The sequence below is a fragment of the Phytophthora ramorum genome (genome assembly GCF_020800215.1).
Source record: "Phytophthora ramorum isolate Pr-102 chromosome Unknown Phyram_PR-102_s0002, whole genome shotgun sequence".
In the NCBI taxonomy this organism is placed as follows: domain Eukaryota; phylum Oomycota; class Peronosporomycetes; order Peronosporales; family Peronosporaceae; genus Phytophthora; species Phytophthora ramorum.
The window spans coordinates 4,032,870-4,058,877 of record NW_027150648.1 but is presented as its reverse complement, the minus strand read 5'-3'; the positions used below and the strand labels follow the sequence as shown (position 1 = coordinate 4,058,877).

The 26,008-nt window shown below is 55.3% G+C and overlaps 16 protein-coding genes across 18 annotated transcripts; 7 read left to right on the top strand and 9 right to left on the bottom strand.

Annotated features, from left to right (window-relative positions):
• Positions 1-151: 151 nt before the first annotated feature.
• Positions 152-1,675, top strand: KRP23_2748 (Carbohydrate oxidase; the record flags this gene model as incomplete). 2 transcript variants are annotated; one of them, XM_067887520.1, is made up of 1 exon in its annotated part: positions 152-1,675. In XM_067887520.1, one exon carries the CDS (start codon positions 152-154, stop codon positions 1,673-1,675), a length of 1,524 nt encoding a protein of 507 aa, XP_067750101.1. The 2 variants fall into 2 exon arrangements, with proteins under 2 accessions (XP_067750101.1, XP_067750100.1); XM_067887519.1 differs by having other exon boundaries at positions 287-1,675.
• Positions 1,676-1,797: 122 nt separating this feature from the next.
• On the top strand, positions 1,798-2,525 carry KRP23_2747 (DnaJ-like protein subfamily B member 1; the record flags this gene model as incomplete). Its single annotated transcript, XM_067887518.1, has 3 exons — positions 1,798-1,966; positions 2,033-2,356; positions 2,431-2,525. 3 exons carry the CDS (start codon positions 1,798-1,800, stop codon positions 2,523-2,525), a joined length of 588 nt encoding a protein of 195 aa, XP_067750099.1.
• A 145-nt stretch (positions 2,526-2,670) lies between these two features.
• On the bottom strand, positions 2,671-4,567 carry KRP23_2746 (F-box/WD repeat-containing protein 7; the record flags this gene model as incomplete). The annotated part of the gene is made up of 2 exons (XM_067887517.1): positions 2,671-3,901; positions 3,963-4,567. 2 exons carry the CDS (start codon positions 4,565-4,567, stop codon positions 2,671-2,673), a joined length of 1,836 nt encoding a protein of 611 aa, XP_067750098.1.
• Positions 4,568-4,685: 118 nt separating this feature from the next.
• KRP23_2745 (THO complex subunit 7-like protein) lies at positions 4,686-5,486 on the top strand (the record flags this gene model as incomplete). Of its 2 annotated transcripts, none has more annotated exons than XM_067887515.1 (3): positions 4,686-4,695; positions 4,764-5,387; positions 5,464-5,486. In XM_067887515.1, 3 exons carry the CDS (start codon positions 4,686-4,688, stop codon positions 5,484-5,486), a joined length of 657 nt encoding a protein of 218 aa, XP_067750096.1. The 2 variants fall into 2 exon arrangements, with proteins under 2 accessions (XP_067750096.1, XP_067750097.1); XM_067887516.1 differs by having other exon boundaries at positions 5,461-5,486.
• A 108-nt stretch (positions 5,487-5,594) lies between these two features.
• On the bottom strand, positions 5,595-6,905 carry KRP23_2744 (DNA/RNA-binding protein KIN17; the record flags this gene model as incomplete). Its single annotated transcript, XM_067887514.1, has 2 exons — positions 5,595-6,761; positions 6,855-6,905. 2 exons carry the CDS (start codon positions 6,903-6,905, stop codon positions 5,595-5,597), a joined length of 1,218 nt encoding a protein of 405 aa, XP_067750095.1.
• A 1,030-nt stretch (positions 6,906-7,935) lies between these two features.
• Positions 7,936-10,317, bottom strand: KRP23_2743 (uncharacterized protein; the record flags this gene model as incomplete). The annotated part of the gene is made up of 7 exons (XM_067887512.1): positions 7,936-8,139; positions 8,213-8,744; positions 8,816-9,119; positions 9,187-9,631; positions 9,695-9,790; positions 9,857-9,974; positions 10,049-10,317. 7 exons carry the CDS (start codon positions 10,315-10,317, stop codon positions 7,936-7,938), a joined length of 1,968 nt encoding a protein of 655 aa, XP_067750094.1.
• Positions 10,318-10,396: 79 nt separating this feature from the next.
• Positions 10,397-11,500, top strand: KRP23_2742 (Palmitoyltransferase ZDHHC15B; the record flags this gene model as incomplete). The annotated part of the gene is made up of 3 exons (XM_067887511.1): positions 10,397-10,884; positions 10,967-11,138; positions 11,210-11,500. 3 exons carry the CDS (start codon positions 10,397-10,399, stop codon positions 11,498-11,500), a joined length of 951 nt encoding a protein of 316 aa, XP_067750093.1.
• A 115-nt stretch (positions 11,501-11,615) lies between these two features.
• Positions 11,616-13,017, bottom strand: KRP23_2741 (uncharacterized protein; the record flags this gene model as incomplete). Its single annotated transcript, XM_067887510.1, has 4 exons — positions 11,616-12,223; positions 12,297-12,631; positions 12,701-12,753; positions 12,820-13,017. The coding sequence occupies 4 exons, from the start codon at positions 13,015-13,017 to the stop codon at positions 11,616-11,618; spliced, it is 1,194 nt and encodes a 397-aa protein (XP_067750092.1).
• A 759-nt stretch (positions 13,018-13,776) lies between these two features.
• KRP23_2740 (Phosphoglycerate mutase-like protein) lies at positions 13,777-14,619 on the top strand (the record flags this gene model as incomplete). Its single annotated transcript, XM_067887509.1, has 1 exon — positions 13,777-14,619. One exon carries the CDS (start codon positions 13,777-13,779, stop codon positions 14,617-14,619), a length of 843 nt encoding a protein of 280 aa, XP_067750091.1.
• Positions 14,620-14,885: 266 nt separating this feature from the next.
• KRP23_2739 (Phosphoglycerate mutase-like protein) lies at positions 14,886-15,710 on the bottom strand (the record flags this gene model as incomplete). Its single annotated transcript, XM_067887508.1, has 1 exon — positions 14,886-15,710. The coding sequence occupies one exon, from the start codon at positions 15,708-15,710 to the stop codon at positions 14,886-14,888; it is 825 nt and encodes a 274-aa protein (XP_067750090.1).
• A 1,406-nt stretch (positions 15,711-17,116) lies between these two features.
• On the top strand, positions 17,117-17,785 carry KRP23_2738 (uncharacterized protein; the record flags this gene model as incomplete). Its single annotated transcript, XM_067887507.1, has 1 exon — positions 17,117-17,785. One exon carries the CDS (start codon positions 17,117-17,119, stop codon positions 17,783-17,785), a length of 669 nt encoding a protein of 222 aa, XP_067750089.1.
• Positions 17,786-17,978: 193 nt separating this feature from the next.
• KRP23_2737 (Endonuclease V) lies at positions 17,979-19,032 on the bottom strand (the record flags this gene model as incomplete). The annotated part of the gene is made up of 4 exons (XM_067887506.1): positions 17,979-18,221; positions 18,299-18,522; positions 18,588-18,914; positions 18,990-19,032. 4 exons carry the CDS (start codon positions 19,030-19,032, stop codon positions 17,979-17,981), a joined length of 837 nt encoding a protein of 278 aa, XP_067750088.1.
• A 187-nt stretch (positions 19,033-19,219) lies between these two features.
• Positions 19,220-20,542, bottom strand: KRP23_2736 (DnaJ-like protein subfamily A member 1; the record flags this gene model as incomplete). Its single annotated transcript, XM_067887505.1, has 3 exons — positions 19,220-19,520; positions 19,593-20,304; positions 20,377-20,542. The coding sequence occupies 3 exons, from the start codon at positions 20,540-20,542 to the stop codon at positions 19,220-19,222; spliced, it is 1,179 nt and encodes a 392-aa protein (XP_067750087.1).
• A 195-nt stretch (positions 20,543-20,737) lies between these two features.
• On the bottom strand, positions 20,738-22,019 carry KRP23_2735 (uncharacterized protein; the record flags this gene model as incomplete). Its single annotated transcript, XM_067887504.1, has 6 exons — positions 20,738-21,069; positions 21,131-21,392; positions 21,470-21,539; positions 21,606-21,716; positions 21,782-21,926; positions 22,007-22,019. The coding sequence occupies 6 exons, from the start codon at positions 22,017-22,019 to the stop codon at positions 20,738-20,740; spliced, it is 933 nt and encodes a 310-aa protein (XP_067750086.1).
• A 168-nt stretch (positions 22,020-22,187) lies between these two features.
• KRP23_2734 (Bardet-Biedl syndrome 4 protein) lies at positions 22,188-23,552 on the bottom strand (the record flags this gene model as incomplete). Its single annotated transcript, XM_067887503.1, has 2 exons — positions 22,188-22,368; positions 22,450-23,552. The coding sequence occupies 2 exons, from the start codon at positions 23,550-23,552 to the stop codon at positions 22,188-22,190; spliced, it is 1,284 nt and encodes a 427-aa protein (XP_067750085.1).
• A 191-nt stretch (positions 23,553-23,743) lies between these two features.
• KRP23_2733 (uncharacterized protein) lies at positions 23,744-24,256 on the top strand (the record flags this gene model as incomplete). The annotated part of the gene is made up of 1 exon (XM_067887501.1): positions 23,744-24,256. One exon carries the CDS (start codon positions 23,744-23,746, stop codon positions 24,254-24,256), a length of 513 nt encoding a protein of 170 aa, XP_067750084.1.
• Between the last annotated feature and the right edge of the window lie 1,752 nt (positions 24,257-26,008).

The following is a 26,008-nucleotide window of genomic DNA, read 5'->3' as shown; positions in this document are numbered from 1 at the left end:
AGCCGACGAGCACATCTGTCTCCCCTTCTTGCGGAGACACTTTCGTACGGTAAGCTTACAATCACGCTACAGTCGGGGACGAACACCAAACTCATGGACTCACTTTCACGTTCGACGTCGAGCACCGAAGCGCAGCCGAAAGCAGACCACGATGTCTACGATTTCCGTTGCAAGCCGCGCGATCCTCGCTCTGTGCTCCCTTATCGCTGCTCAAAGCGGCTTTGCGGCTGCTGCTGACAACGCAGACCTTGGTGCCTGCTTGTCTTCGGCGGGAATTGAGAACTCGATGCCGTCGACCTCGACCTGGGCGGTTGACACCGAGGCCTGGAACGCGCGTGTGAGCCCTGTACCTTCGGCCGTTGCCTTCCCCAAGACGGAGGAAGAGGTGTCTGCAGCCCTGAAGTGTGCAGCACAAGCGAAGGTGAAGGTCACCACCCTGGGCGGCAACCGCTCGTTCTCCAGCATGGGTTTCGGCCGGAATGATGGCGCTCTCATTATGAACCTGAAGAACATGAAGGTGCTCAAGTACGACGAATCCACTCAGCTGCTGACCTACGGCGGCCCTGTCATGATCTCCGAAGCCGCAAGCCTCATGTGGAACGACCACAAGCGCACGCTGCCCCACGGTCGTTGCCCCGATGTCGGTATGTCCGGCATCGCTTCCTCTGGGTTCGCGACCCTTTCGCGTCACAGCGGCACCGTCCTCGACAACATCGTCGGAGTGCGAGTGGCTCTCGCTAACGGTAGCATTGTGGATGCCGACGCCAACCAGAACGAAGACCTGTACTGGGGTGTTCGCGGCGCTGCAAGCTCTATGGGCGTTGTGCTTCAGTTCAAGATGAAAACTCTGGAGCCTCCTTCGCCCCAGGTCACCAACTACACCATCACGTTCAACTCGACCTACAAGCCAACGCAACAGGACAACGTCGATGCTCTACTGGGCACTCAGAAGTGGGCCATGAGCGCGGATAACGACAACCGCCTCTCGATCCGCTTCTTTTACAAGACCAACACGTACATGTCGGGCTTCTTCTACGGCTCCTCTGACGAGGCCACTACCGTGCTGGGATCCTTGATGAAGAACCTGCCCCCTGCGATGGTGCTCAAGAGGAACGAGTCCGACTTCTGGGCGTCCGAGGAGATCACGACCCCCGGCATCAGCACGAAGGGTAACTCTCCTCGAATGTACTTTTACATTACGTCCATGACAGTCCGCAACGATGTCCCGCTCGACAACTCCACCGCCTGGGAGCTGTACTCCAACACGGCGTATGCTCCCAAGCTGCCGGACTCCACTGCTTCCGGTTTCATCGACATGTGGGGCGGTGACTTCACCAAGACCATCTCCAGCAACACCTCGGCCTGGAAACACGACGACAATCTGATGCTGGTGCGCCACGATCTCCGTTCCAAGGCCTACAACATTTCCTTTGCTGACAGCAGCATCACGACCCTGCGCGGGAACTTTTACAAGTTTGTCGACGCGTACAAGGCGGCAGGAGGCACCCCGGGTGCTCTGATTACCTACCGTGACGAGCGGTGGACGATTGACGAGACGGCCGAGTACCTGTACGGCGGCGGCAACTTTGAGCGCCTGCAGAAGATTAAGACCGAGTACGACCCGAACGAGATGTTCAACACCGACCCGCAGGCCATTCCTGCCCTGAAGGCGTAGTCTACTGGATAAATCAAGCGATAGACCCCACGAAATACGTGATTCGTCTTTAGGTGTCATCAAAGACAAATCAAAATCGGGATACAAAGTCCAAGTCTCACCCAACCTTTTTTGAAGTTTTGATGGCGGAGCTCGAGGAGGTCACGCGCATTTTAAGCTGCAGCACGCACTACCAAGTGCTCAAGCTGCAGCTGCCAGGCAATCCCCCGGTCCTCGTCGATGCACAGCAAGTGCGCAGACGCTACAAGGAGCTGGCAATTCGCGTCCATCCAGACAAGAACCGAGCCACTGGTAAGGAGTGGCAGTGGGTGGCAGTGGGCTATCGGGATATTTGCTAAGCACGCTTTTGATTTCTAGAGGCGGAGGCGGCTTTCAAGCGCTTGAGTGGAGCCTACGAGTGTCTGGTGGACGAGATATGCCAACGCAAATATTTGCAAGAGGTGCAGGTGCAACAGCCCAATTCCAAGACAGCCAAACCCAAAAACAAATACAAAAGGAAGAGGAAGGCGCAGCCACAGCCAAAGACTCATGAACGTGAACAGTTGCCTAAACGAAGGAGGACATCAGAAGAGATTTGGAAGGAGTTTCAACGGGAAGAGGAGGAGATGGCACGACAACAGTTCCATGCCAAAGGGTTTGACAGGGTTTACGACTCGACATCAAAACGGGAGAATGGTGCTGGTAAACCTGCATCGCCACATGCTGTGCCTTTGGAGAAGCAACAAGACATTCTGGACTCGAATTTGGATATGAAGGCCAAGAATTGGGCGACGTGGACGACGTGGAGCAAACCGACCGCAACGCCGAAGCAGACGGAGAGTGGGGCTACAGATCCAGCACCCACGGGTAGTGTGGCTCCTGCTGTCGGTGTCAGCGACGTACCAACAAATTTGATCTGCTGTTTATTGTGCCGGCGCAAATTCCAGACCCTGGAGGCTCTCCATCGGCACGAGACCCTCTCCAAGTTACACTTAGCCAACTTACAGGCACAGAGTTCAGTCGATGGTCCATAGTTTGATGACGTTGTCTTGCCCAGCCGTGAGCAAGGTGCTATGGTGGATCCACCGCGTGCACGTGATGAAACTGTGCTGCGTCTCGAAAACCAGTGCCATGCACATACGGGCGGTATCGACAATATACAGAACTTCTTCCGAGCTGCAGGCAACCTGATCGCCGCAAACTTGAAGGGACGAGATCCACTTTGTAGCTAACTGCAACACGGACGGCGATTTCTGGGCAGTTGGACGGAAGACGTTTCCGTAGAGAAGCAGTCGACCGTCCTTGGTCGAGCAGAGCAACCGGCCGTTAGAAAGTGCCACCGCAGCGTAGACTGGCGATCCCACATTGTCAAGTCGACCTAGATGCGCAAAGGATTTCGCGCTAAACAACTGAATCGTGCCGTCATTTGATCCGGTGACTACCACGGAGCTCAACTCCGAATTTGTGCGTACCGAAGAAACTGATGACGCAGCTTTGCTACTGCTCATATCGACGATGCATTGGACCGTGGTCTTATGAGGGTAGTAAATTCTGGTGCACGGAAGACACTGGTTTGCTGACTGCTCTGGATTCGAGCTGAGCGAGCTAATATCCCAGAAACAAACTGAGCCGTCCGCAGCACCGGAGCAGATGTGGTCGGACTGAACATCGAAACACGTTACCCGCGAATGGTGCGCCCGTAGCTCGTAAACACACTGCCCGAACTCAGCGTTCCATAGACGAAGGGTGCAGTCGTCGGAGCAGCTGATAATATAGCAAGAGAGGGAAGCTGCCAACCGGGCCTGCGTTACGTGGCCTGCATGGCCCACGAGAACGTGTAGAAGACCGAAAGTGCTGCTTGCACAGTCGTAAACTCGGAGTGTGTTATCGTGCGATCCGGACACAAGCCACCGCGTGTTCAAGGCAACGCAGGACACGACGTCACGGTGCCCATAGATCGTGCGCAGACACTCAAATGTGACCTGCGACCACACTTTGACCGATCCGTCCACGGAACACGACACAATAAAACGGTCGTCGTGTGCTACAAGCGCGCAAACACTCGAGGTGTGTCCCACAAGGTGCTCCGGGTGTAGCGAGACAAGGGGGGCAGGGGCGCTAGACCACTCTTTGCTCGAAGTGTTGCCTGCCTCAAAGCTGTCGGTGTCTGCTGAAGGTGGTTGAGTAGCTCGGTGCAAAGAGGGTCGACGCGATCTGGAAGTCAGCTGCGGAATCATGGGCAGTGTCCTGCAATCGCAGACATGGTCAATTTCACCAAACACACAAAATCGAAGATAAATCCTCGTACCCGGCGTCTGCTTGGTTCTCCATCGCTAACGTTGTCGTCATTCCTGCTCGTGGACTACCGGTAGTGCTGCATACTACCGTCAGTCCTGGAGCCCTCGCCTCGCTCTCTTTACTCGACTCTCTGAGCTGCTGCTCAGGTTCATTACGACTAGAGCTAGCTGCTCCAATTTGACATCCTTCCATTAGCTGCAGCAGTGTGACGCCCTCTGTCAGTTCTTCTGCGTTCTGTTCGTCTCCATGTTCCGGCTGCAAGTGCGTTTTCTTGGCGCCGTCCTCGATGGTCTTCGTGGCCTGCTTCTTGTCCCAATTGGCTCTACTCCTCTCGCCTCCTTTCGTATTCTCTCTCAGTCTCTGCATCTGTCTACGCGGTGTAGCCACCGTCTTCTCACTGCCATGGCCTCCTCGCTGTCTCGAACTCAACGATCCAGAAGTCGACGGCTGGTGCGTCTGATGCGCCGCTCGTCGTGGAGACTGCTGTGCATGACGTCGCTCCGCCTCGAACCGCTTATCCCTCTCCAGCCGATGCAACGCACACGCACACAACGGCGGATGCGCGTCCTTCCGAGACACACGCGAGGGGCTGGGCGGCGCCACGCCGAACCACATCCGGCACTACAACTGCCGCCCCAACACAGCAAACGACGGCGACGGTACTATAATAGCGCTTTTACAAAATTCATCAATTTGTTTTCCCTATTTTCTGAATCGCAATAACTCGCCAAGCATGGACGATGGTACCGGCTCGCTTCCTCCTCCTCTGTACGTGGCTCTGTGTTCGCCATAGCTAACTCTCTGTGCGTAGACGCCGTGATCCGCCGCCGCCTGCTGACGCGCACGAGCACCGTGGGCAAGACGGGGCTCAAGAAATGCGCCGACACTTTGCTGACGCTCGTGGACCTTTTGGCGGACGAGTCGGTGGACGACGTCACGTGCAAACACGAGATGGACGCGCTGCTGTGGGAGCTGGAACAGCTCGAGTTCGAGGCGCAGAAGACGGACATCTGGAACTACACGTGCGACCGCGAGCTGGAGGAGTACGAGACGCTCAACGCCGAGATCGACACGTCCATCGCCAAGGCGGACAAGGAGATCGAGGAGCTCAAGGTCAAAGTGCACGTGGAGCGGACGGTGCGCGCCTACAAGGAGGAGTACGAGTCCATCGCCAGAGTCATCAATGAACTCCCGTCCAGGAAAGAGATTGAGGCGGAGATTCAGGGACAGAACAAACGACTCGAGGAAGCCACGGCCGCCATTGAAGCCGTGGACTCGAAACTGGATCTACGCACCAAGCAGTTCGCGCTGCTGATGAACACCATCCAGAACTTGAAGGCCACGCTGGACGAAGACGCAGTGATGGAGGAGGAGCAACGCGTCGCCGACGAGGACGAGGACATGGAGGACGTCGAGAGCAAGGCGAACGACAACGGTGAGGTGGCCAGGTAGCGACGGGTGCTGCTGGACGCTTTTTGAGCTGATAGCTGTCTGTGTGTTTAATGTAGCAGGTCGATCACCGTCGTCTTCGTGATGCTGCTGGCAGAGGAAACCTTCCTGCTGGCTGGACGGAATGCGCGGAATGGATAATATCAACTTTAGTTAATCTGGCACAGGTTGTGTATTGTACCAACGAAGGGATCTACTCGTCAGCGAGTCTGCTGATGTCCTCATACTCGACTCGGTCCAGGACTTCGCCTCGCCGTGGACCCGACTCGATCCGAATACGAGCGCAGAAATCCTCGACTGAAATGTCCAGCAGCTTTGCCGTGCAGCCGCGACCGAGCCCGTTCACGATCTTGACTTTGCGCCCTGGCTTGGGGATCACCGTCTCGAGGTCGTCCTGGTCCAGCCGCAGTACGTCTCCAGAATCCAACAGCTCTACCGTCGCGCAGAACTTGTCCTCCACGTCCTTGACCGCGCCCTTGCACTTGTAGTAACGCCCGTCGCCCACCTTCTTGTTCGTCACCTTGACCACAATCCCAGTCGCAACCCAGTTCTCCTTTCGCTGACGCTTCGACTCCTCCTCCAATCGCCTACTCTGCTCCTTTTTACGCCGCTCTTCCTCCTCCATGATAGCGTCGACGGCATGCCTCTTGTTCGGGCGCTTGTCCTCGGCCTCAGTTTCCCTTCTCTTCTCTCGCTTTTCGTCTCCAAACACACTCGAGCCAGCCGCACCAAAAGCTCCACCCTTGTCGGAGGATCCATCCTCCTTCTTCACTGTGGGCTTGGCAGCAAGTGAAATCTTGATTTTCTCTCCGTTCTCTCCACGCTGCAACTTGGTCGGCCGCTGTTGCGTGTCAGCCCCATCTTTTTCACTTGCGATTTTCAACTGCCGTTCAATGAAGAGTCGATTCCGCTCTTCGTGGTCCAGTTCTGCTTTCTTCTTCTTCTGCAGCTCCTCCTGTCGGGCGATCGCCTTCGGGTCCCTGTCGATGTACTGAATGTGCCAGCCCTTCTCCGTCTCGTCCACGACGCACTTGCCCGTGCGCCCCAGGTACTGCACGAAGCCGGCGAGCGTGGTCCACTGCGTCGCGTTCATGTGGACGTGCAGCTTGTCCGCGATGTACTCGTTGTACACGTGGGACGCGCGCATCCTCTTGGTGCCGTGGCGGCGCCTCAAGTTCTCGAGAAAAGCCTCTTCGAACATCTCCGAGTAGCCGCTCATGAACTTGTCCGGGTCGTTGGCCACGATCAACATTTGTCGCTGGTGGGCCTCGGACGTCGTGTGGCACTTGAAGCCGTTCTCGTCTCGACACTGTTTCTGGCACACTTGACAGAACCAACGCAGCTTCTGGAGGCCTTTTGCCTACAGGTTGGTGGTACCTGTTAGCGGGTTGCAGCGAGTAGCGCGCGGAAAGAGACAGAGGTGCAGACTCGGGTGTAAGAGACGAGGACGCACCTTCATGCGGATGCCGATGGCCTTGGGTGTCAGGAAGTCGTGCTTGCCCATGCTAGCGGAGTGGCGTAGGTGGCGTTGAGAGCAAAAAAGCAAAAATGAAAATGAAGAAACTGGTGAACGGCATTGTATGAAATAAGAAAGGTTGCAATGGAATTGTGTTCATCTCGGCCACTAACTGCATCATCACGCTTGGATTTGGTCAGCAGGAAACTCGGAGCTCAACCGCAACTTGGTGGTTTTTGTTGTTGCTCAAAGTCCTAGCAATCTTAACCCCACGTTTCACAATGGTGAGTGCAGAAATGAACTCGTTGAGCCAAAACGAAGCAAATAATTGCAGAACGAAGCTTATTCTCGTTAGGGACCGACCGACAAAAGCAACGTCCATCTCTTTCCGGCATGGCACTTAGTGATTCAAATGACCAGTTCCGAGTCCTCGTCTAACCCAAAAATGCAGCAGCATGACGAGAAAGTTTCCAGTTTAAAAAAATTTGCGGCCCTCTCAGGTTTGCGGACAACATTTGTGATGGATCCGCTCTTGTTGCCTCGAAAATCGATGACAGCGTATTCCTCTGCTGCAAGCGGAGCATATTCCCCATCTGCAACGAATCGAGACGTATGCTTGCCGATCTTGTCACCATTCACGAGCAATTCATCCCCCACCGAAGGCTCCCATTCAAGTAGAAGGCTCTCCATCGATGCGCTGGCTACGTCCACGGGGCGAAGTAGGGAACACTCTTAACAGGTCGGGGCAAATTGAACAGGTCGGTTACGTCCACAGTGTAAGACCCTCCATGAATTGGTGCTGGGTCGTGGCTTCCTCCGGGAAGCATTCTTGCCAACAGTTGACTCCCTGAGCAAGCTTGCCGACATGTTCCCAATCACCTTCCTAATGAGATCATACATCGACGATGGATCGTGATGTTCACGATTCGGAAACAGATACTTGCAGTAGTACATTGTGGCCAAGGTTTATGTCCATAACTTTCATGCCGGTGGGCGTGGCAGAACTTGTAAGTTCCACGGAGAAACGTACACCCACAGTCCGCCTTGGTCAGCTTCATGCACCTGGTAAATAGCCAATTTATTTGGCGTGATCACTTTGGGGCGCTACCTGGCGTAACACCAAACGCTTCAAGCCGTCTAGGTCACTTTCGCTCGACTCTCGTCGATAGCAAATGGACGAGCTCTGCTCCCATTGTGAGATAGTACTTTCCAGCTCTTCTAGCATTTCAGCTGGCAGTGGGAAGATGTTCGGCCCAAAACGTAGTTCTGCTGGGGTTTCACGCTGTATACACAAAAATTTTTTTGGTCGTTAGCGCCATTCCAAAACAACCTTTGAGTTCAATAATGAAGCTCACCGTTTCAGTCAATAGATGATAGAAGCCCAACGGATTCAAGGACGCGTCGAGGGCTGGAAATCCGCAACTTCGGAAGTCAGACGCCATGATAACCTGGACCTTGTTCTCCGAGCTCATATCCAGTACCGGTTGATCTCCCGATAACAATGCAGACAAGGAAATTGGCTTGTGTCCAAACCGCGCATCATTCCCGAGGATATCGCCGTTTCGAGACCGTATCAAGTCGCTCACGCTCAAATTGCTGAGTGAGTTCACGATATTCCCATCTCCATGCAGCGCTGGATCACTTTCTCGAAAAAGATCAGCTGCATCGATGGGCATGCCTTTCGTAGCTGCCAAAAGTGCCGAAAAGCGTTGGGATGGCATATTATGTTGCACTTCGGTTTGTTGCATCGCAGTGTTCTTTGTTGCGCTAGGAAGGATCGGGAATCCTGGTGAAAGCGTTCCAAACGGCGGTAGTGTTCCTGTCCACTGCAGTGTAGGGCTCATCGCGCCACCAGCTTGTGGTGATTTCGCGTCAAGATAAGAGGTGCTGTTACAAAGTACAGCACGAAAGTCAGCGAACTACCGATTCCTGCACATAGGCATCGATCAAGTGCATACCTGTAAAGAAGCTTGGAAATTGAAGCGTATTCCTTCCACGTGTTGATGCTCAGATTCGCAACTGACACGGCAGGGGCAAGACCACTTGTAGGTGCTTGGCCATTTGCAACTCCATGTCCACCCAACTGAAGCAGGTCTTGTGAAAGATTGTACGGCGACGCCTGGAGTTTAGGGGTGATATCGCCACCGCTGTACATAGTTTTAGCTCGGTCTGTCCAATCAAACTGTTGATCGGATGACCAGTGAAGTGAATGATGGCCCGCAAAGCCATTCGGTGCTTCAGTTGATGCCGACTCAGTTTGCCCTGGATATAATCCACCAGTTAGCGAATGACAAACAGTAATTATATCCCAGACAAAGGCTACTCGTACCGCCTTGCTCCAGCAGCAGCTTCAGGTCACAGTCGCCCCGATGAGTTGGAATTTGTCCATACGTCTCCTGGCACGACGGGCACTTGTATGCTTTCGACATTGCATGCGCCAAGATCTCATCGAGATTCGCTCCTGGCTGGCCAGCCGTACTAGTAGGCACTCGCTGCCACTGCAACTTGTACAGTAAATCGAACGCCGCGTTTGCCCACAAACACAGATTTGGCGTATCAGGTGCAAACGGAGCCATAGCACCTGGCATCCGCGGTGGAATTGAATCCTCCATCTCGGCAATCGCCGCAGTCACATTACTTGTAATCGTCGACGAAGACTGCGAGCTGTCGGGCGACTCACTCGACAATTTTCTCTTGGGAGTGCCATGCACTGATGTCCGCTTCACCTTTTTCGCTGTAGCAGGCGAGTCCGTCTCCTTCACCGGACGCTTCTTCTGCACAAAACAGTCAGCAAAATAGCAAGACAAATCAACCCACCCTCATTCCCAATCGCCAACCTTCTTTGACAGCACCAGCACCGGATCCGACACCACCGATGGATCATAGTCACACGCTCCCGGACACCTCGACACTGCAATTTCGACTCGAAACCTCTGCAAAAACAAAATAAAAATCGTTAAACAAAAATAAAAAATCTTAACCACCATCCCCCACCCTACCTGGTTCAGATGGTTCTTGGACACCTCAGCGATGCGGACGGCCAGGATACTCTCTCTGGCATTATTTAGACACTGGCCCGACATGACGTGCAGAATCTCCTGCTTCTCCACCTCTTTCCTGCAAATAAGAAAAATAGTCCTTGCTCAACACCTCCACCGTCTCGAATACTCAAAACTTGCGTCCTCCCGCACCCGCTCTCATACAGTAGCTGCACTTTCAGCAGTCGCTGCTCGACACATTTTTCACAAAACGTATGTGTCCTCTGAATACGCAGCTGGAAAGTGGCTTTGCGTCCGAATTGGTCCTTGTACCAGGTCTCGGGCGGGTGCTGCGTGATCTCCAACGCCGCGTTCAATTGGTTATCGCGCTGCAATGAAACCGCCGCGGCTGCAGCCTCCTGATGAGCTGTAGACGGTGTGGGAGCGATCACCGCGGGCTCCGTCTTCACGGGAGGAATCATCGCGTCCGGCGTGGCAACTAGAACGCCGTTTCTTCAATTACAATATTTGTTCTCGCACGAAATCCAATACCCCGACGAAATGACACCCCGCCAAAGTGACAGTCGGTCGTCTCACGTGGGCTTCCTCACAGTGGGAATGGGGTGTTGTTGCGAGTGGCGCGCGCCGCGGCCGCTGCGCTACGTGCTGCCGTGCATGATCGTGGGCGTGATCCTGTACCTGTACTCGTCCTTCGTGGTGTTCAACCACGCGCGCGTGCTGGAGAGCGGCGCCGAGACATGGGAGCTGCTGCTGTTCCACGTCATGACCTTTTTGCTGTGCTGGTCGCTGACGCAGACGCTGCTGTCCACGGACTCGTTCCTGCCGCGGCGCACGCTGAGCAAGGAGAAGATGGTCGAGCTGAAGCTGCAGCAGACAGAACCGGCTGACTCGCTAGTCGAATGTAAGATGAACGGCGCCGTGCGCACCTGTCGCAAGTGTCGCGCGCTCAAACCGGATCGGACCCACCACTGCAGCACGTGCAAGCGCTGCGTGCTCAAGATGGACCATCATTGCGTCTACATCAACAAGTACGGACAGGAAAATGAAAGCTTCTTATGGAGGCAAGTTGAAGTTGACGACAACATTGCCTTTATGTGTCTGTTGCTGCAGATGCATCGGCTACTTCAACTATAAGCACTTCGTGCTCTTTCTGGGCTGGAGCGCGGCGACGTGTTTGTACCAGAGCAGTTTGATTTTCCGCTACGTGCTGGCCGAGAGTCTGGATCGAGCAGCGACGCTCTACTTCTTCGGCAAGCTCGGGCTCTTCTCGCCGCATTTGCAGGTTTGTCATTATGCTGCATGGTGGAATTGTGCTGTGGTTTTGAGGATGTTTTTCTTTCTCATTTGCTGCAGGCTGTGAGCGTATTTTTCGGCAGTGCGTGTTTGGGACTGGCGCTGGCGTGTTTCTACTTGATGCACTTGTACTTCACGGCCTGCAACTTCAGCACGCTCGAGTACTGCGAGAAACGCGATGACCCCGACTACATCAACTACTACAACGTGGGCGTCCTGCGCAACTTTCAGGAAGTATTTGGCACCTTCCGGGAGTTCCCGTACTGGTTTGTGCCGGTGCAGCCCCCCAGCTTTTGGAAGCGAGACGGGAAGACGTTCCCGCTCAACACCAAGTATATCAAGGTCGACTAGAGAAATTCAAAGGATCAGCAAAATTGCCATCGTTCTTGGGATTCTGCATGGCATTAAGTTATGATCGCTGCCAATCCAGTCCACTGAAGGCTGCTTACTAACTAACTTGTCCCCCTCAGTGCCGGGCTTCCATAGCTCTGCTAGGCCTCTGCGACGACTGCGACGGGAGCGAAATCGCGGTGTCCAGTGAGTCGTCAAAGCGCGTTTGGTAAAAATGCTCGATGGCCTTTGCATCTGCTCTGACGGATTCTGCGACGGTGGAAGTTTCGCGCGCAGGTATCTCATCCATGTGCTCTGAAAGCCGCGGCGCATCGACAAGTAGCGGTTCTGGGTGATGTACGGCAACGGAGCCTCGTCTTGGAGGAAGCTTCGTATCAATTCCATTGAGAGTTGATTCGCTTGCATCGACGACTTCTGAAGGAGTGCGCGGTCTCTCTGTCGTGCTAAAGAATTCGATAACGCTCTGACGTCGCGGGTGCTGATTGCGGAGCGCTCCAAGATCATCCAAAGTTGGCTCGCTCGAGATCATTTCATTCAGTAGCCGCTCAAATCCCTGCAGAAGAATGTTTCGTTCGCGCTTGGTCGCAACTTCGAGGACAACGCGCCCGCGGTGGTAGCTCTTGCACACGATAATTATTCCACGACGGTAACTCACTTTCTTCGCCAACCGCGGAGCCTCTGGGTTCCCTTCCTTTTGAACTGCAATAACCTGCTCGACGTCGTCTACAAAAGCAAAGCATTGATTGTCAAGGCTCGAAGCGAGTATCGCACCTCGTGCATCGACAATTGTACGCACGCAAATTGATCCGTGGCTTCTTTTTCCGCGATGGCGTCCACGTGAGGTAGCACTCCCCAGCGTCTGTATTCAGGACTAGTCGTAGCTGAATTGTCTTCAGCGCCCCCGAGATGCAAACTTTGCTGGCAGAAAATCCCTCAGCTAACAGCAACCTAAAACTTGCTGCCGAGATATCCTCCTGTTCCCGAGCTCGCTGCACCGCTAGTCGACCTCGAGCAAGCTGCAGCATGTGGTCGCTCACCTCGTGCCAATTCCGCAGTCGCCGATACCGTCGATATATCTGTTGAATGAGCTTGATAGCTCCCATTCGGTTGCCAACATCGAGCACGAACACTCTATGGCAGATTAGAAACACTGTCAGCGGTGCACTTGAAGCTATACAGTTAGTGCCCGTCGATTCGTACGAGGATCGACGTTTGAACACCGGGTACTGCTGCTCCTTCTTCAAAACCTCCCCCTGTTTCGCCAACACCAAGTCAGCTCTAAGTGAACCCCAACAATATATCCGAAAGCTCGAACTCACCGGCGAATCTGGCAGCAAGCCGAAGAAGCGTTGAATGGTTCGGCAGAGGCTCTCGTCGCTCCATAGTGCAGGCTCGGCCCTCACCTCATCAAGGAACACAGGTCCGGACCTGGGCGACTTGGCGTCTTCAGTTTCCCCGAGAATCCGCTCCTGCTCTGCCGGCGACGGAATCGACGACGTGCTTAGCAGACTTCCCATGCTTTTCTCCGTCCCATTCGCCCGATACTCGCTTGTCGGCGCGGATCCGCGGGAAATCGAAAAGTCGCAAGAAATCGGAATGGACGGACAGAATTCATCGGAGGGGCCTCTTCAAACGAGAACGGCAAATGCTCGAAGCAGGGGTAAGCGTTGCTAATCGGCAAACGGCTCCTACTTATTCTACCTCACAGCGGGTGTCTCTTGGCGAACATGGTAGCAGTCGATCCGCTCGCTGCACCTCGGCCCCGACATTTGGCCTTGATCTAGTTGTCCTCGACCTCAGGTCTGGGTCGAAAAACTCGCACAAATTCGTCCTCCCACCACCCGACGCCGTACTTATGCTCCGCCACGTTGTGGGAACCCGTGGCGTGGCGCACAAAATACATGACCTTGACGCTCGTGTCAGTGAAGTCGATTTTCTGCTGGAACGCGGCCCAGGAGGACGGAACCATCGCGAACCGCTGGAAGATCAAACCTCGAGGTCCGCGACGAGTACTTTCAGCACGGAAAGCCCTCGACGACCTTCGTCCTGCACATTTTGCAATCGACGCCAGTCATTTGTCTGCCGAATGCGAAGATTCCTGCAAGTGAACACCGAAAGGCAAGCGGTTGAAGTGATGGGATTGGCCATAACATTGCCATTTATAGCTAATCAGGAGAGCAGCGTAATCTTCAGACTAATTTTGGCTGCTCGACGTCACTTCGAACGACGCCCTCCCTCGGTCTCCGCTGCCCCTTGCACTGCCCCTTTGCACTGCCATGACAGCGACCACCGATGCGTCGAGTAACTCGACGCCTGTGGCGCTGACCGCCGTGAAGGCCGTCGACGGCTTCTTCGCGCCCAAGACGCCCGTGGAGGGGAACCCGACGACGCTCTTCAAGAGATTCGACATGGTGCCACCGGCCTGGAGCGACTTCCAGCAGAAAATCGCTCAGCTGGAGAAGGAGAAGCGCCCGGACGGCACAGCCAGACAGATCAAGGTCGTGCACTTCCTGCGTCACGCTGAGGGTACGCACAACGAGGCCCACACCAAGTACGGCTCACCTCGCTGGGAGGACGAGTTCGCTCGCACTGAGGCGTTCCTGGACGCCCCGTTGACCCCATTCGGTATTAACGACGCACAGAGCAAGGGGCGGCCCAGCGTCCAAGCGGAGCTGGAGAGGGGCATGCCCCCTATTGAGAGGGTCGTGGTGTCGCCCATCTCGCGCGCGGTTCAGACGGCGCAGCATTTTTTCACCAAGGAGCAGGTGCCGGACGAACCGTTCACGTGCATTGAGAGCTGTCGTGAAACGTTTGATTGCCATACGTGCAACAAACGGCGACCGCTGTCGGAGCTCAAGCGCAGGTTCCCGGACGTGGATTTCTCGCGCATGACGGACGAGGAGGACCAGCTGTGGTCAACGACGCACCGTGAGACGACTGAGGAGATCCAGAAGCGGGCGCGGGAGTTCTTGCTGGAGCTCTTCCATGAGATTCCGGAGCGCTACGTGGTGGTGGCTGCGCACTTGAGCATCATTGAGGCGATTTGCGCGGTCACGCTGGGCACCCAAGTGCGTCCAAGCAACTGCGAGGTGGTTCCGATCGTGCTCGAGGCGCTCTGACTTTGAAATACGCGCGTTGAAAAGCTGTAGAAGAAGCTAAACAGTGCTAGTTGGTGCTGTGATGTCTCCTACGTCTTGCTTCAGCAAAGCAGCGTTATATTGGTAGATACATGAATCAACAAACCCTGTTGAGCTTCGACTTCTTCGTGTTTGGCTCAGTCCTCATCCTTCACGCCGTAGCAGCCGGATGAAAGAGCAAGACATGCAGCACCGTGTAAACGCTGGAGTCAAATTTGCTGTTCGTTGCGACAGACCACTGCAGAAAGTTAGACCGCCTCCAGCACGAGAGGGATGACTTCGCAGTTCGCGGGGTGGATGCGGATACCCAGCGCAACGGCGCACACCGCCTCCATGAAGCCCGAGTGTGTCACCACCGCAACATTTTGCTCGGGGATGCCACGAAAAAGCTCGAGCAGAAACACCCTGGCGCGGGCCTGCATCTCCTCGTCCGTTTCGCGGTGAGTCGCTGTCCAGAGCATGTCGGGCTCGTCCCTGATCGCTGAGAAGTCCACGTCCGGGAACTTGAGCTTCAGCTCTGCAACCGAGCGTCTCTTATCGCATGTGTGACAGCCAAGGACCTCTCTGCAGTTTTCCATGCACACGAACGGCGCAGGGGGTACCTGGTCCTTGGCGAAGAAGTTCTTGGCCGTCTGGATCGCACGAGAAAGTGGCGACACGACCACCCGCTGGAGCGGAGGCATACCTCGCTCGAGCTCCGCCTTCACGTTGCTCGGGCCTTTAATCTGTGCGTCACTGACACCGAACGGGGTCAGGTCCGCGTCCAGGTACTTGTCTTCGAACGCGAGTTTGGACTCCCAGAGCTCCGAGCCGAACTGCTTGTCCGCCGCGTTGTGGGTGCCCTCGGCGTGCCGCACAAAGTACACGACCTTCACCTGCCTTGGGACACCGGCCTTGTCCAGCTGGGCGATTTTCCGTTGGAACTCGTCCCAGGACGAAGGCACCAGCTCGAAGCGCTTGAAGAGCGCGGGCTTGTCCGCGTCGACGGCGGCTTTCGGGGCGAAAAATCCCTCAACAGCTCGGACTGCAGTGGGCGCCGCGCCACCTTCAACTTCATTAGTCGTCACGGTCATATCGAGTGCTGCTTGGCGAAGATGCGACAGTGGCGTCCGCCGAGCAGTGATACTGTACATGAACCAGTCGGAATTAGCCGAATCTGAAGCTGGAACTGCAGCAAGTCCGAAATTCAACTTGCTGCAGTTCCAGCCGAGTGTCATCGACGAAGCCCACGCCGAATGCATTAGGGCTTTGAAGTCTATTACGAAGACCGAATTCAACACCTTTCGTGTTCACTTCCGAGCGATAGACTGGGAGGAAGATATAATAGTTCGTTGGTACAGATTGGCAGATGCCGATTGCTCTTGATCGTTCAGCCAGAAGCAGCCCCCTTCGATCGCTCCTCGACCTCATTCCAGACCACTCGGTGCAGCTAACAGTTGATGTTGCGCAGCGGAGTCCTTCTCAGGATAACGTTCCTTGTCCACGGCAGCCACCGCTCCTTGTCGAGCCTGCCGATCTCGCGGTCCCACCAAGCTGGTCAATCCATCGCTTGAGCTGCGTGCAGCGAATTGCGGAAAGAGCAGGCCATTGGCCTGCAGGCGAACATGAAGAGAGTCTCTATTGCATTCAAGTTGAAGCAGGTACTTGTCCAGCGTGCCGCACAAAGTACACGACACGATCTTCACCAACCTTGGGCGAGTTTCCGTTGGAACTCCCCGGGCGAAAACCGCAGTAGGCGCCGTGCCACCTTCCCCTTCGTTGGTAGGTCGGCGAAGATGCGACAATGGCGTCCGGCGCTACGCCGAAATGCTGTCGACTACCGGTGTGGCAACTTGCTGCAATTGCAGCCAAACGAGGCTATCGATCGACGAAGATGGTCGCGGCAGAATTTATCCCCAGTTGAGAGTCCAACTTGGGCCTGCCTATTATTTATGTGGTGGCTCTACAGAGATCACCAAGCAAATCGTCGAATACAGATGCAAGCACCGCACGACTGGCACGGCGCGCTCGACGACGAGCTTCTGCGACAGCTCCACCTTCAACTCGATCGCGTAAACGGCCGATATAAAACGAAGTTCGTGGAGTCCAGCAACATCTCGCTGCAAGAAGCATTGAGACTTCGGCATGTGCTCAACTGTATCAGTACAGCAGCCTCGAGTCCGGGGCGGCAGGGCGGAGCGGCTGCCGTGCACCATCTCGGTGAGGCGGCGCGTGTTCACTGTATCCGAGGCAAAGGATGGGGATCTGCCATCGACAAGCGCCGGGCTTGACGTTCCTTGGCGTATCGAGCCGATACAAAACGCTACAACTCCTTTTGGACCAGGCTGTACCGTATTATTCCTGTGGTCGCGGATACAAAAGCCGAGTCTAAATTTCTCACTTTTGGTGAGAAAAATCAGAAAACGGTGACTGTGGTTGTTGCGAGTGACACAGCGGCTCATTCTCGCTTTTGCCTTGGTTCACGCACTCGTCATTCGCAATGCAGGACGCCATCAAGAAGAGCAGGAATAGCCCCGACAGCAAAGCCCCCAAGCAGAAGCGCGTGCGGCTCAGTCCACCCCTGCTGCCCCAGGCAGCTGGAACTCCAGTGCCGACCTCGCTGCCGCCTCTGCCCCCGCTCAGGAGTATCACCCAACAGAACTCGCCAGCTTCTACAGCTTCTGCAGCTCCCAGCAACGCCCACAAGCTGGCGGGGATGCGACGGAAGTACTTGGACGATATTTCCATGGTCATTCAAGAACTCAAGGCCGTGCTCACATTCGGCCCGGGGTCAGCGTGTCCCGACGCGCCTGTGCCGGCGTCCGTCGTGCTCAAGCTCGTGCGCACGGTCCAGACGCTGGAGAAGCTGCGTGGGCTGCTGCTGATGCACCCAGCTCGACTGCGACGCGTGTCCCTGGCCCAGCTGGAGACCGTCGAGCAGCAGATCAAAACGAACCTGCTGCCGCTCGCGACGCTGTTCCGCAGCTTCGAAGGCGACACGACACAAGAGAGTTCACGAGCAGCGTCTCCGATTGGAGACAAGATGGAGCAGGACTGGTCGCACCATTGTGATACCACATCTCCGCGCTCGCCATCGGGAGCTGCAGTGACGCCACTACCCCAACACGACTGGCGCTTCCTGTCGATGGCTCTCAGTCTGCAGTTGTAGTTTTTCCATTAGCACGCCAAAGAAACTAATAAAAACGAGCTAATTTATTATAGATTGCGAGTTCCTGTGCGGATGACAGCATGTGTACGTAGTAGGACACCCCGCCACTTCGCCGCGTAACCATCTCGCATGTCCCTCAGCTCAAAACAGAAAGCTGGCAAGAGTCTACGAGGACGATAGACATGCCTTGAGCCTATGCGTCAGGGGCTGGGTACGCGTTGAACATGTCCAGTGAGGTTTCGACTGCTCCCGCGCTTTCCCACTGCCGAATCACTTCTCGCGAGCGAAGGTCAGCTTGCCGTATTGGCTCCGGTACTCGAAACTTCGAACACGCCTGGGCGATAGCGACGCTCGTATCCAGAGACAGCATGTGCCCCACTGACACGTAGACGGGATTCTTGACGCCAGCTGTGCCGCACAGCGCAGCCCCCCAAACCTACAGATCGCACAGCAGATAAGAGCTCCACATTAAAACAATAACGGCAGCATAGGTCAGCTAGCTAGAAGTACTACCTTGCCGGATTTGCCTGTCAGCTTGACGAGATCGTGGTTCTCTTCGCGAGCTTTGGCCATCATACCCTTCACGTCAGGCTTGGTGAGACCGTCAACATGCAAGAAAGTCTTGCCCACGCCAATAGTAGGAATGCTCTCCAGCACGCCGAAGTGAGACGCCAACCCAAAGCCCTGCGGGTGCAGCACACCATTGCCGTCCACCAGCGTCACATCAGGTAACAGATCTGCAGCAAAAACAGTCGCATGAGCTCCTTTCGAGCAAGGACATTGGACCTACAACCCCTCGCACCTGGTCGACGTCTACAAAGATCTTCGTACAGTTTTGTCAGCGCTGGCACCTCTCGGAAGGCCAGGAAACCAGCAATGTACGGGGCTGGCAGGGACACGTAGGTGAAGGCCTCGTACAGCACTGTCAGGGACGGATACTCCAACACCACGATGGAGGCACACGCGTGCTCGTTCGAACCCTTGAGGAAGCTGACGTCGACTCCTGCGACTCTTCTCAGCAATTTGCAATTGGTATCGTCCGATGCAGCTGCACCGCCAGCGCCAGAGTGTAGCTGCCACTGCACGACGTCCGTCTCGATCAACTGCTTCTTGAGCTCCAGTTGTTCCGCTGTGTATCAAAGGTCAAATGGCTACAGGTAAGCACAGCTGTCAGCACGTTAATGAACAGAGGGAGATGACGCACTTTTCCACTGTTCACGCGCTGCTCCGGCATCGTCGCTCGCCATGTCGGGACTTGTGACTTGTGAACATTTTTGCGGGACTGAGGAGCTACGTGTTTGTTTCTACCAATCGAATGGAAGTTGCCTTTTTGTGAGTGAAGGTCGTTTGACAGGCAGGAATGTCCTCAAGGACGTACACTTGCGTGATATCATTGTCCTTGAGGACGTATTGTATTTCACGTCTGTTGTTGGCCTACTCCACGGCCGTGACTGATTCTTCAGACAGAAGCTGCTTCACGAGCTCCTTCTGCTCAACTGATAGCTTCGTGGGGAAGCGGATCTCGTGGTGCACGTGCAGGTCGCCGCGCTGGGACGGGTAGTTGTGCACGGGCATGCCCTCTCCCTGCACATCACGGACCTCAAACGGTGTGGTAACCCGCGAGTTGGTCAGCACGACGGTGCGGTCGTCCAGGTGCTTCATGGGCTTCTTGTAGCCCAACAGGGCCTCTTCCAGCGAGATCTCCAGGTCGTAGTGTAGGTCGTCTCCCGCGCGGCTTCAAAGCAACAAAACTACATCATTAGAACTAGCGCGTGCGTAATGTATCGCATCAAGAAGCATCGCGTACCGGAAGCGGTCGTGGGGCACCTGGTGCAGACGGAAGATGACGTCGCCCGGCACCATACCCGGCCGCTGCTCGCTCTCACGTTCAAAGACGATCTGGTGGGTCGACGGCATGCCTCGCTCGATCTCCGCCGTCAGCACCTTGTCCTCCTTCACCACCTTGTTGCCGTTGCAGAACGGACACGCCTTTTTGAAAGTCTTGCCCCGTCCTCCGCACTTAGGACAAGGCTGTTGCATCTGCACCGTGAATCCGGGCCCCATCTTCTGCTGCACCAGCACTTGACCCGAGCCTCCGCACTTCTTGCACGTGGTGGTCTTGCCACCTTTAGCCCCCGTGCCACGGCACTTGCGGCAGATGACGTTGCGCGCGAACTGGGCCTGCTTCTGCGCTCCGTTGTAGAGCTCCTCCAGCGTCACCGGCACGTCCACGGCTGCGTCGGGGCCGCGCTGCTTGCCGCCGTCTCCGAAGAAGGCATCAAAGGGGCTGGATGGACGTCCCGCCGACTTCTCGTCGCGCTCAAGGCCTTCGAAACCCTCGAGATCGTATACCTGCCGCTTCTGCGTGTCCGAAAGCACCTCGTAGGCGCGCGATATCTCGTGGAAGCGGCTGTGGGCCTCCTCGTTGTCTTGGTTCTTGTCCGGGTGGTACTTGAGGCTCAGTTTGCGGTAGGCCTTCTTGATCTGGGACTCCGTCGCCTCCATCGTGAGTCCCAGCGCTGTCATACAGCAAGCGCCAACACCTCGATCAGCTATATACTACAAGCTAACAACAGGATGCCAACACGTACTCTCGTAAAAGTCGACGTGGTCATGCTCATGCTCGTGATGGTGCTCCTGCTGGGCCCCCTCGGAGCCGAAGTTGAAGCCAAACGCGTGCACGTCACTCACAAACGCCAGCAGCGTCAGCACCAGCGCCAGTAGCAGCAGCAAAGGGCTCCGTCGTCGCACAGCCATGGCGATCCACCACCAGCTCCTAAGAAGTCCACGTGGAAAATGACCAGGATACGACGCCCAAACTCATAATATGCTATATGGTAGGTATAATGTGGACCACATATGGTCAGTCAGATGGCTACCGTCTACTGAGATGGCTACACGAACTTCAACTTGTGTTAACGATGTGTGCCTACATGTATGCTGTTTGAGCCTCTATAGCACGACGCACCATCGGTTGAAGAATTTGGGGTTTTCGTCTGCCTGTCCGTGGACGTTCGCTCGATCCATTTTTGTGAGCAACTTGGTGCCTGTTGGCCTTCCTTCCAGGCGCTTCGCAGTGGGGAATAGCCGCATGAGTTGGCGGATGTCGTGGTCCGACATGTACGGATCTAGAAACCAGTCGTGGGTCTTCACATGCGAAGGGTTGGGTGTGTCGGTAGTGTCAGTGCCTTCACAATGACTACAGTTTAGCGCGAGCACGAGCAGAGCAAGCGCGTTGTGCGTGAATTCGGCATCGCCGCTTTCAACGAACACCGAGTCCGAAACTAGGAAAGAGAAATACGCATCAACAAAGCGACTCGACAAAAAGGATAAACAACTACGTACTTTTCCACGCGACAACGGTGGAGCTCTCCAGGTTCCACTGCAGAGCCGCATGCAACCCCGCCAAAAACGGATGACAGCCAACATTGGTTAGGTGTTTTTCGAGGAACACCTCCATCCGTTCCATCATTTTAGTGTGATTCTCGATCGTGCGCAAGTAGTCATGCTGAACACGGACGGACAGTTGCTGCCGTCCGTTGTCATCCGTCCAGAGCTCGAAGTTGGTTCCCTGAGCTTCCTTCGCTCGAGTTTCGAAGTCTGAATACTGCATCCATCGAAATTACCGACGTATGAATCAGCTCACGCCAAATTCCAAGCATTTAAAATCATCCAACATCTCACCCTTTGAGTGGAAACGTGAGCATGGAACCCCGCGCGCACTTCACTCTTCACGCCTTCCAACATCTGAATGCTGCCAGCACACAACCCATTTCAATCAGCTTCCTAGTAAACTATCCAACTTTACAACGCCGCTCACTTCTCGTTGAAGCTCTCTTCGTGGCCAGGCACCATGCATTTCTGCAGTCCCAACAGCTGCACGAGCTCAATAAACTGCGCGTCAGCGTCCGCATCAGCCTCCGTCGAAATACTGCGTAAAATCAATTGTTTCAGCATAAAATCATCGGTAAACCTGCAGCGACTGCCTTAGCGCACCTGATTTCGTCCACTTTGCTCGCTTCGAAGTATTCTAGCACCCGTTTGGCCGCCTCGTCCTGATCATAGTAGAACTCAGTGCAGAGTTGGCGCCAACGCTCCTGCCCCACGGTGCGGTTGGCCACACGACTTTCACACTGGCAGTCTGAGACGCAGACACACACAACGAGCCGTTAGAACCTCCGCAACGGCCACTCAAGCCTCCATGGTGGCCAGCCAACGCACCGTCGCCGCCCATGATCTTCAGATGTGATGGTGTGCTCGACGGATACGAAGGAAGCGATTATCTGCCAATCATAGTGAATGAGATGCGATTTGATTGGGTAAAAGAAAGTGTCCTTCAAATGTAGCCATATTTCGCGTTGGTGCAATTGTCATTGTCCACTGAGTCCTTCGCTGTCGAGAATCAGTCCACCAGCGCGTTGAGCAGAGCTTGGCGCTGTTCCTGCACCTCGGGGTCGGCCGAGCGAGCCTCTTCGTCCAGGCTCTCGAAAATCTCCTCGAAGCGGTCGAACTGCACCTTGGCTCGCTCCATTTCGTCGTTGTTGTACAGCGTGATGGCATAGTTCAGGTGAAACATGTGATCACTAGTTTGTCCAAACAGCAAAATGTACACACAATCGGCGTCAGTAACATGGTGCTAGCAATATATTGCATCACAGCCGTACCGTTCCATCTCGATGGCCTTGTCGAACGCGCTGCAGGCGTTCTCGAAGTCGTCCAGGCGACTGAGCGTGATGGCCAAGTACATATACGAGCTCGGGAAGTCCGGCTTGAGGTTAATGGCTGCGCTGAAGAAGTGGAAAGCGGACGCGTATTGGCCCGTGTTGAGATGCACGAGGCCCAAGTTGTACGACGTGATCCACTCGAACGGGTCCAGGTACAGCGCGCGCTTGAGGCACGCCACGGACGCCACGTAGCGCTGCTTGCCGAAGAAGCACATCCCCACGTTGTTCCAGAGCTGCGCCGAGTTGGGCGTTTGGGCGGCAGCAACGCGATACTTTACGAGGGCAACGTCCATATCGCCGTGGTCCTGGATGATGGAGCCTGCAGCGAGGATGGTCTTTGGGTTGCGTGGGTCATGTGTAAGAGAGTTACCCAAGTAGTCGAAGGCGCGAAAGTTCTCCCCCACCCGTAGGTAAAGCAGTCCGAGAGTCGTGAGAATCTCTGGGTTCTCCGGCGAGAACTCCAGCGCCTCCAAGTATACGTTGATCGCGGCCTTGAAGTCCTCTCGCAGCGTGTGCACTTTGCCGAGCTGCAAGAAGGTCGCGTCGTGGCGGTTAATCGTGTTCGCTCGCTGGAAGTTTTGCGCCGCGCGGTCGTAGTCTTTCAGGTACATGTGACAGAGCCCAATGCTGTGATAGATCTCCCAGTCGTCCACGCGCCCCATGGTCAGGATCTCCTCGTACACTTCAATCGCAGCCGTGTGTTTGCCCAGCAGGTAAAGCGACCTCCCCACTTGCTTGAGGTTCTCCTTGTTCTCCGGGTTCAGACACGCCGCAGCTTGAAACAACTGCAAACTCTCCTGAATCCTCCCCGAATGACGCAGGATCAGCGCTTTCACGTACAGCGGGTACTCGCTCAGTCCCTGGTGCTCTCGCAGCACTCCCTCGATCACTCGAAGGCACTCCTTGAACTCGGAACGCAAGTACAGTCGATGCAGGTACCAATTCCTCGCCGAAGGTTCCGACATGTGGGTACTGGAGCTCCCACGAACTCCACTGTGCGATCGCGGAGACCGAATACTGTCCATGGAGATCTCCTTCGGCATCTTCACGCGCTCGACGTCTCTGCAGTACTAACGCGAAACGACGCGAATGGGTCGTACAGATAAACTGGAAAGTATTAACCACGTCTTGTCTACGGTTAATGCTAAACTCAAATGGAAAGTTGAACGATCACTTATGCGGAAGAAGATTTAGACGATCGCAGTTGACAAAAGCGAATTGAAAGGCTAACAGCATGCCCGCCGGTACTTCACGTCGAGAGCGTTTGGCGGTGCTGCAGCCAACGGGGGAAGTGTTTGTCAACGGGTTAGCGTCCGGTTACGACGACGAGTTCCCGGAGTCTGAGCGGTTGGCGGCGTTGATGACGCGCGAGGACTTCGCTAAGGCCATGGACACCATCAACGACGCGCTGCTGGACCATTGGCCGTGTCTGCCCTGCAAAGGTTTCGCCTACGGGTGCTGCGTCTGCACTCTCGGACTATCGCTCTACTGCGCTGCAACGCAAGTGCAAGAGGCGGAAAATCGACTGCAACTCCAGTTGCGGCGACTAAATGACCAGAAGAAGTTCAAGAGTCGAGGAATTCAGTGGAGACTGGAGCGGACCTGGTGGAGACGCTCGTCGTGCATTGAGATATCTGTGGATGTGGGGAGTGAAGCAGAAGGAAGCGAGAGCAGCGGAGCGGCTGAGGCTGCTTTGGAGAGAGATGAAGCGGTTCGAGACGAAACGATGACCGATCGGGTGGTGTGAAGAAACTAACGACGCGTTCTCGTTGGAGTTACACCAGGCTAGTCTTGGCACACCTTCATCAAAAGTGGCGAGACCTGGGTTTCTTCGATGAGCTGCTTGCGGTTGCCTTGTCCATTGGAGGATGCATGAATCCACCAGTGCCCAAGAAGAGAGTGCGACCAAGTCGTCACGGGTCCAATTGCCGACGCCGCCGGCAATTTCTCGCTGGATGGCAGGGCCCATGATCTCCTTGGTCTCACCGCCAGCGTACGCCTCAGCATCGTCGTAGACGTTGACGCCATGATCTACATCATGTTGACCACATCTCGCCGGTGAAGTTCTCGGTGTGGAACATCCAGAATGGCTTCCAAATGTCAAGAACCGGGCAACGGTGTGTCGTCTGCCGCGACCGTCGATATGGTTGCCTTAAAAAGTGGTATTGGTAGGGTATGCTGGTAAATCACATCGAGTCGTGGCCATTTTCGAGCTGAGGTTTCATTACAGTCGAAGTAGGTACTGTAGTCTACATGTGGCTAACGACCAAGAAATTGCATCGAGATGCGACCAACCAGACCGACTTATGTAATTGTCTGCCACCTGCTGACGGCATTGCTTTGTCGATTACGGGGCAGTGTAAAAAAGCTCTTGAAGCTCATGAATTGGTTTGGAAGTTCCAACATGGAATTGATTATGTGGCCATGATTACTTGGTCTGACGCAGACTTAGGATTACTTGGTCAGACTCCCCTTGTCAGAGCGCGGTCTCGCCGCCTCTGCTCGGGCACCTCGTTGCTCATTTTGCGATTTACCAGCAACCAAACAGCCTACCTCGTGTCCAGTTTCCAAGCTCCTTCTCAAGACAACCATGCCGGCGCCTACCAAGATGACATACCGCTTCCTGGGCAACTCCGGACTGCTCGTTTCCAAGTTGGCGCTAGGCATGTGGATGTTCCTCGATGAGAAAAAGACGGCCGACGCCTGGTACGAAATGATGCAGATCGCGTTCAAGAACGGCGTCAATTTTTACGACAACGCCGAGGTCTACGGAGGCGATGGCAAGTCGGAGGAAATCATGGGCAGCGCCATCCAGAAAGGTATCGCCGACGGCGTCTGGTCTCGTGAGGACCTTGTCGTCACCACCAAGATTTGTATGGGCATCAACTTCGAGGAGTGCAACCCCAACGGGCAAGGCATCGGCCGCAAGCACCTCATCGAAGGAACTCGGGCCTCGCTTCGACGCATGCAGCTCGACTACGTCGACGTCATCTTCTGCCACCGACCCGAGACTTACACCCCTATCGAGGAGACTGTGCGCGCCATGAACCACATCATTGAGCAGGGTTGGGCCTTCTACTGGGGCACCAGCGAGTGGAACGCCGCCGACATCGTCGAGGCGTGCGAGATCGCCGACCGCCTCGGCCTCATCCGCCCTATCGTGGAACAGCCGCAGTACAGCCTCATGGAGCGCTCGAAGGTTGAGTTTGAGTTCGCTCCGCTGTATAAGAAGTACAAGCTGGGCTTGACGACGTGGGCTCCGCTGGCGAACGGCATCCTCACGGGCAAGTACAGTGGCGGCGTGACGGAGGGTACACGGTTTTCCTCGGATTTCTTCAAGAGCGTGTTCGGCGGCACTTTCGATGAAGGGGTGGCCAAGGCTGACAAGCTCAAGGCGATCGCGGATGAAGTGGGCTGCACGCTAGCGCAGCTCGCCACGGCCTGGTGCATCTCCAACGAGAACGTGTCGACTGTGCTCGTAGGCGCGAGCCGTCCGTCG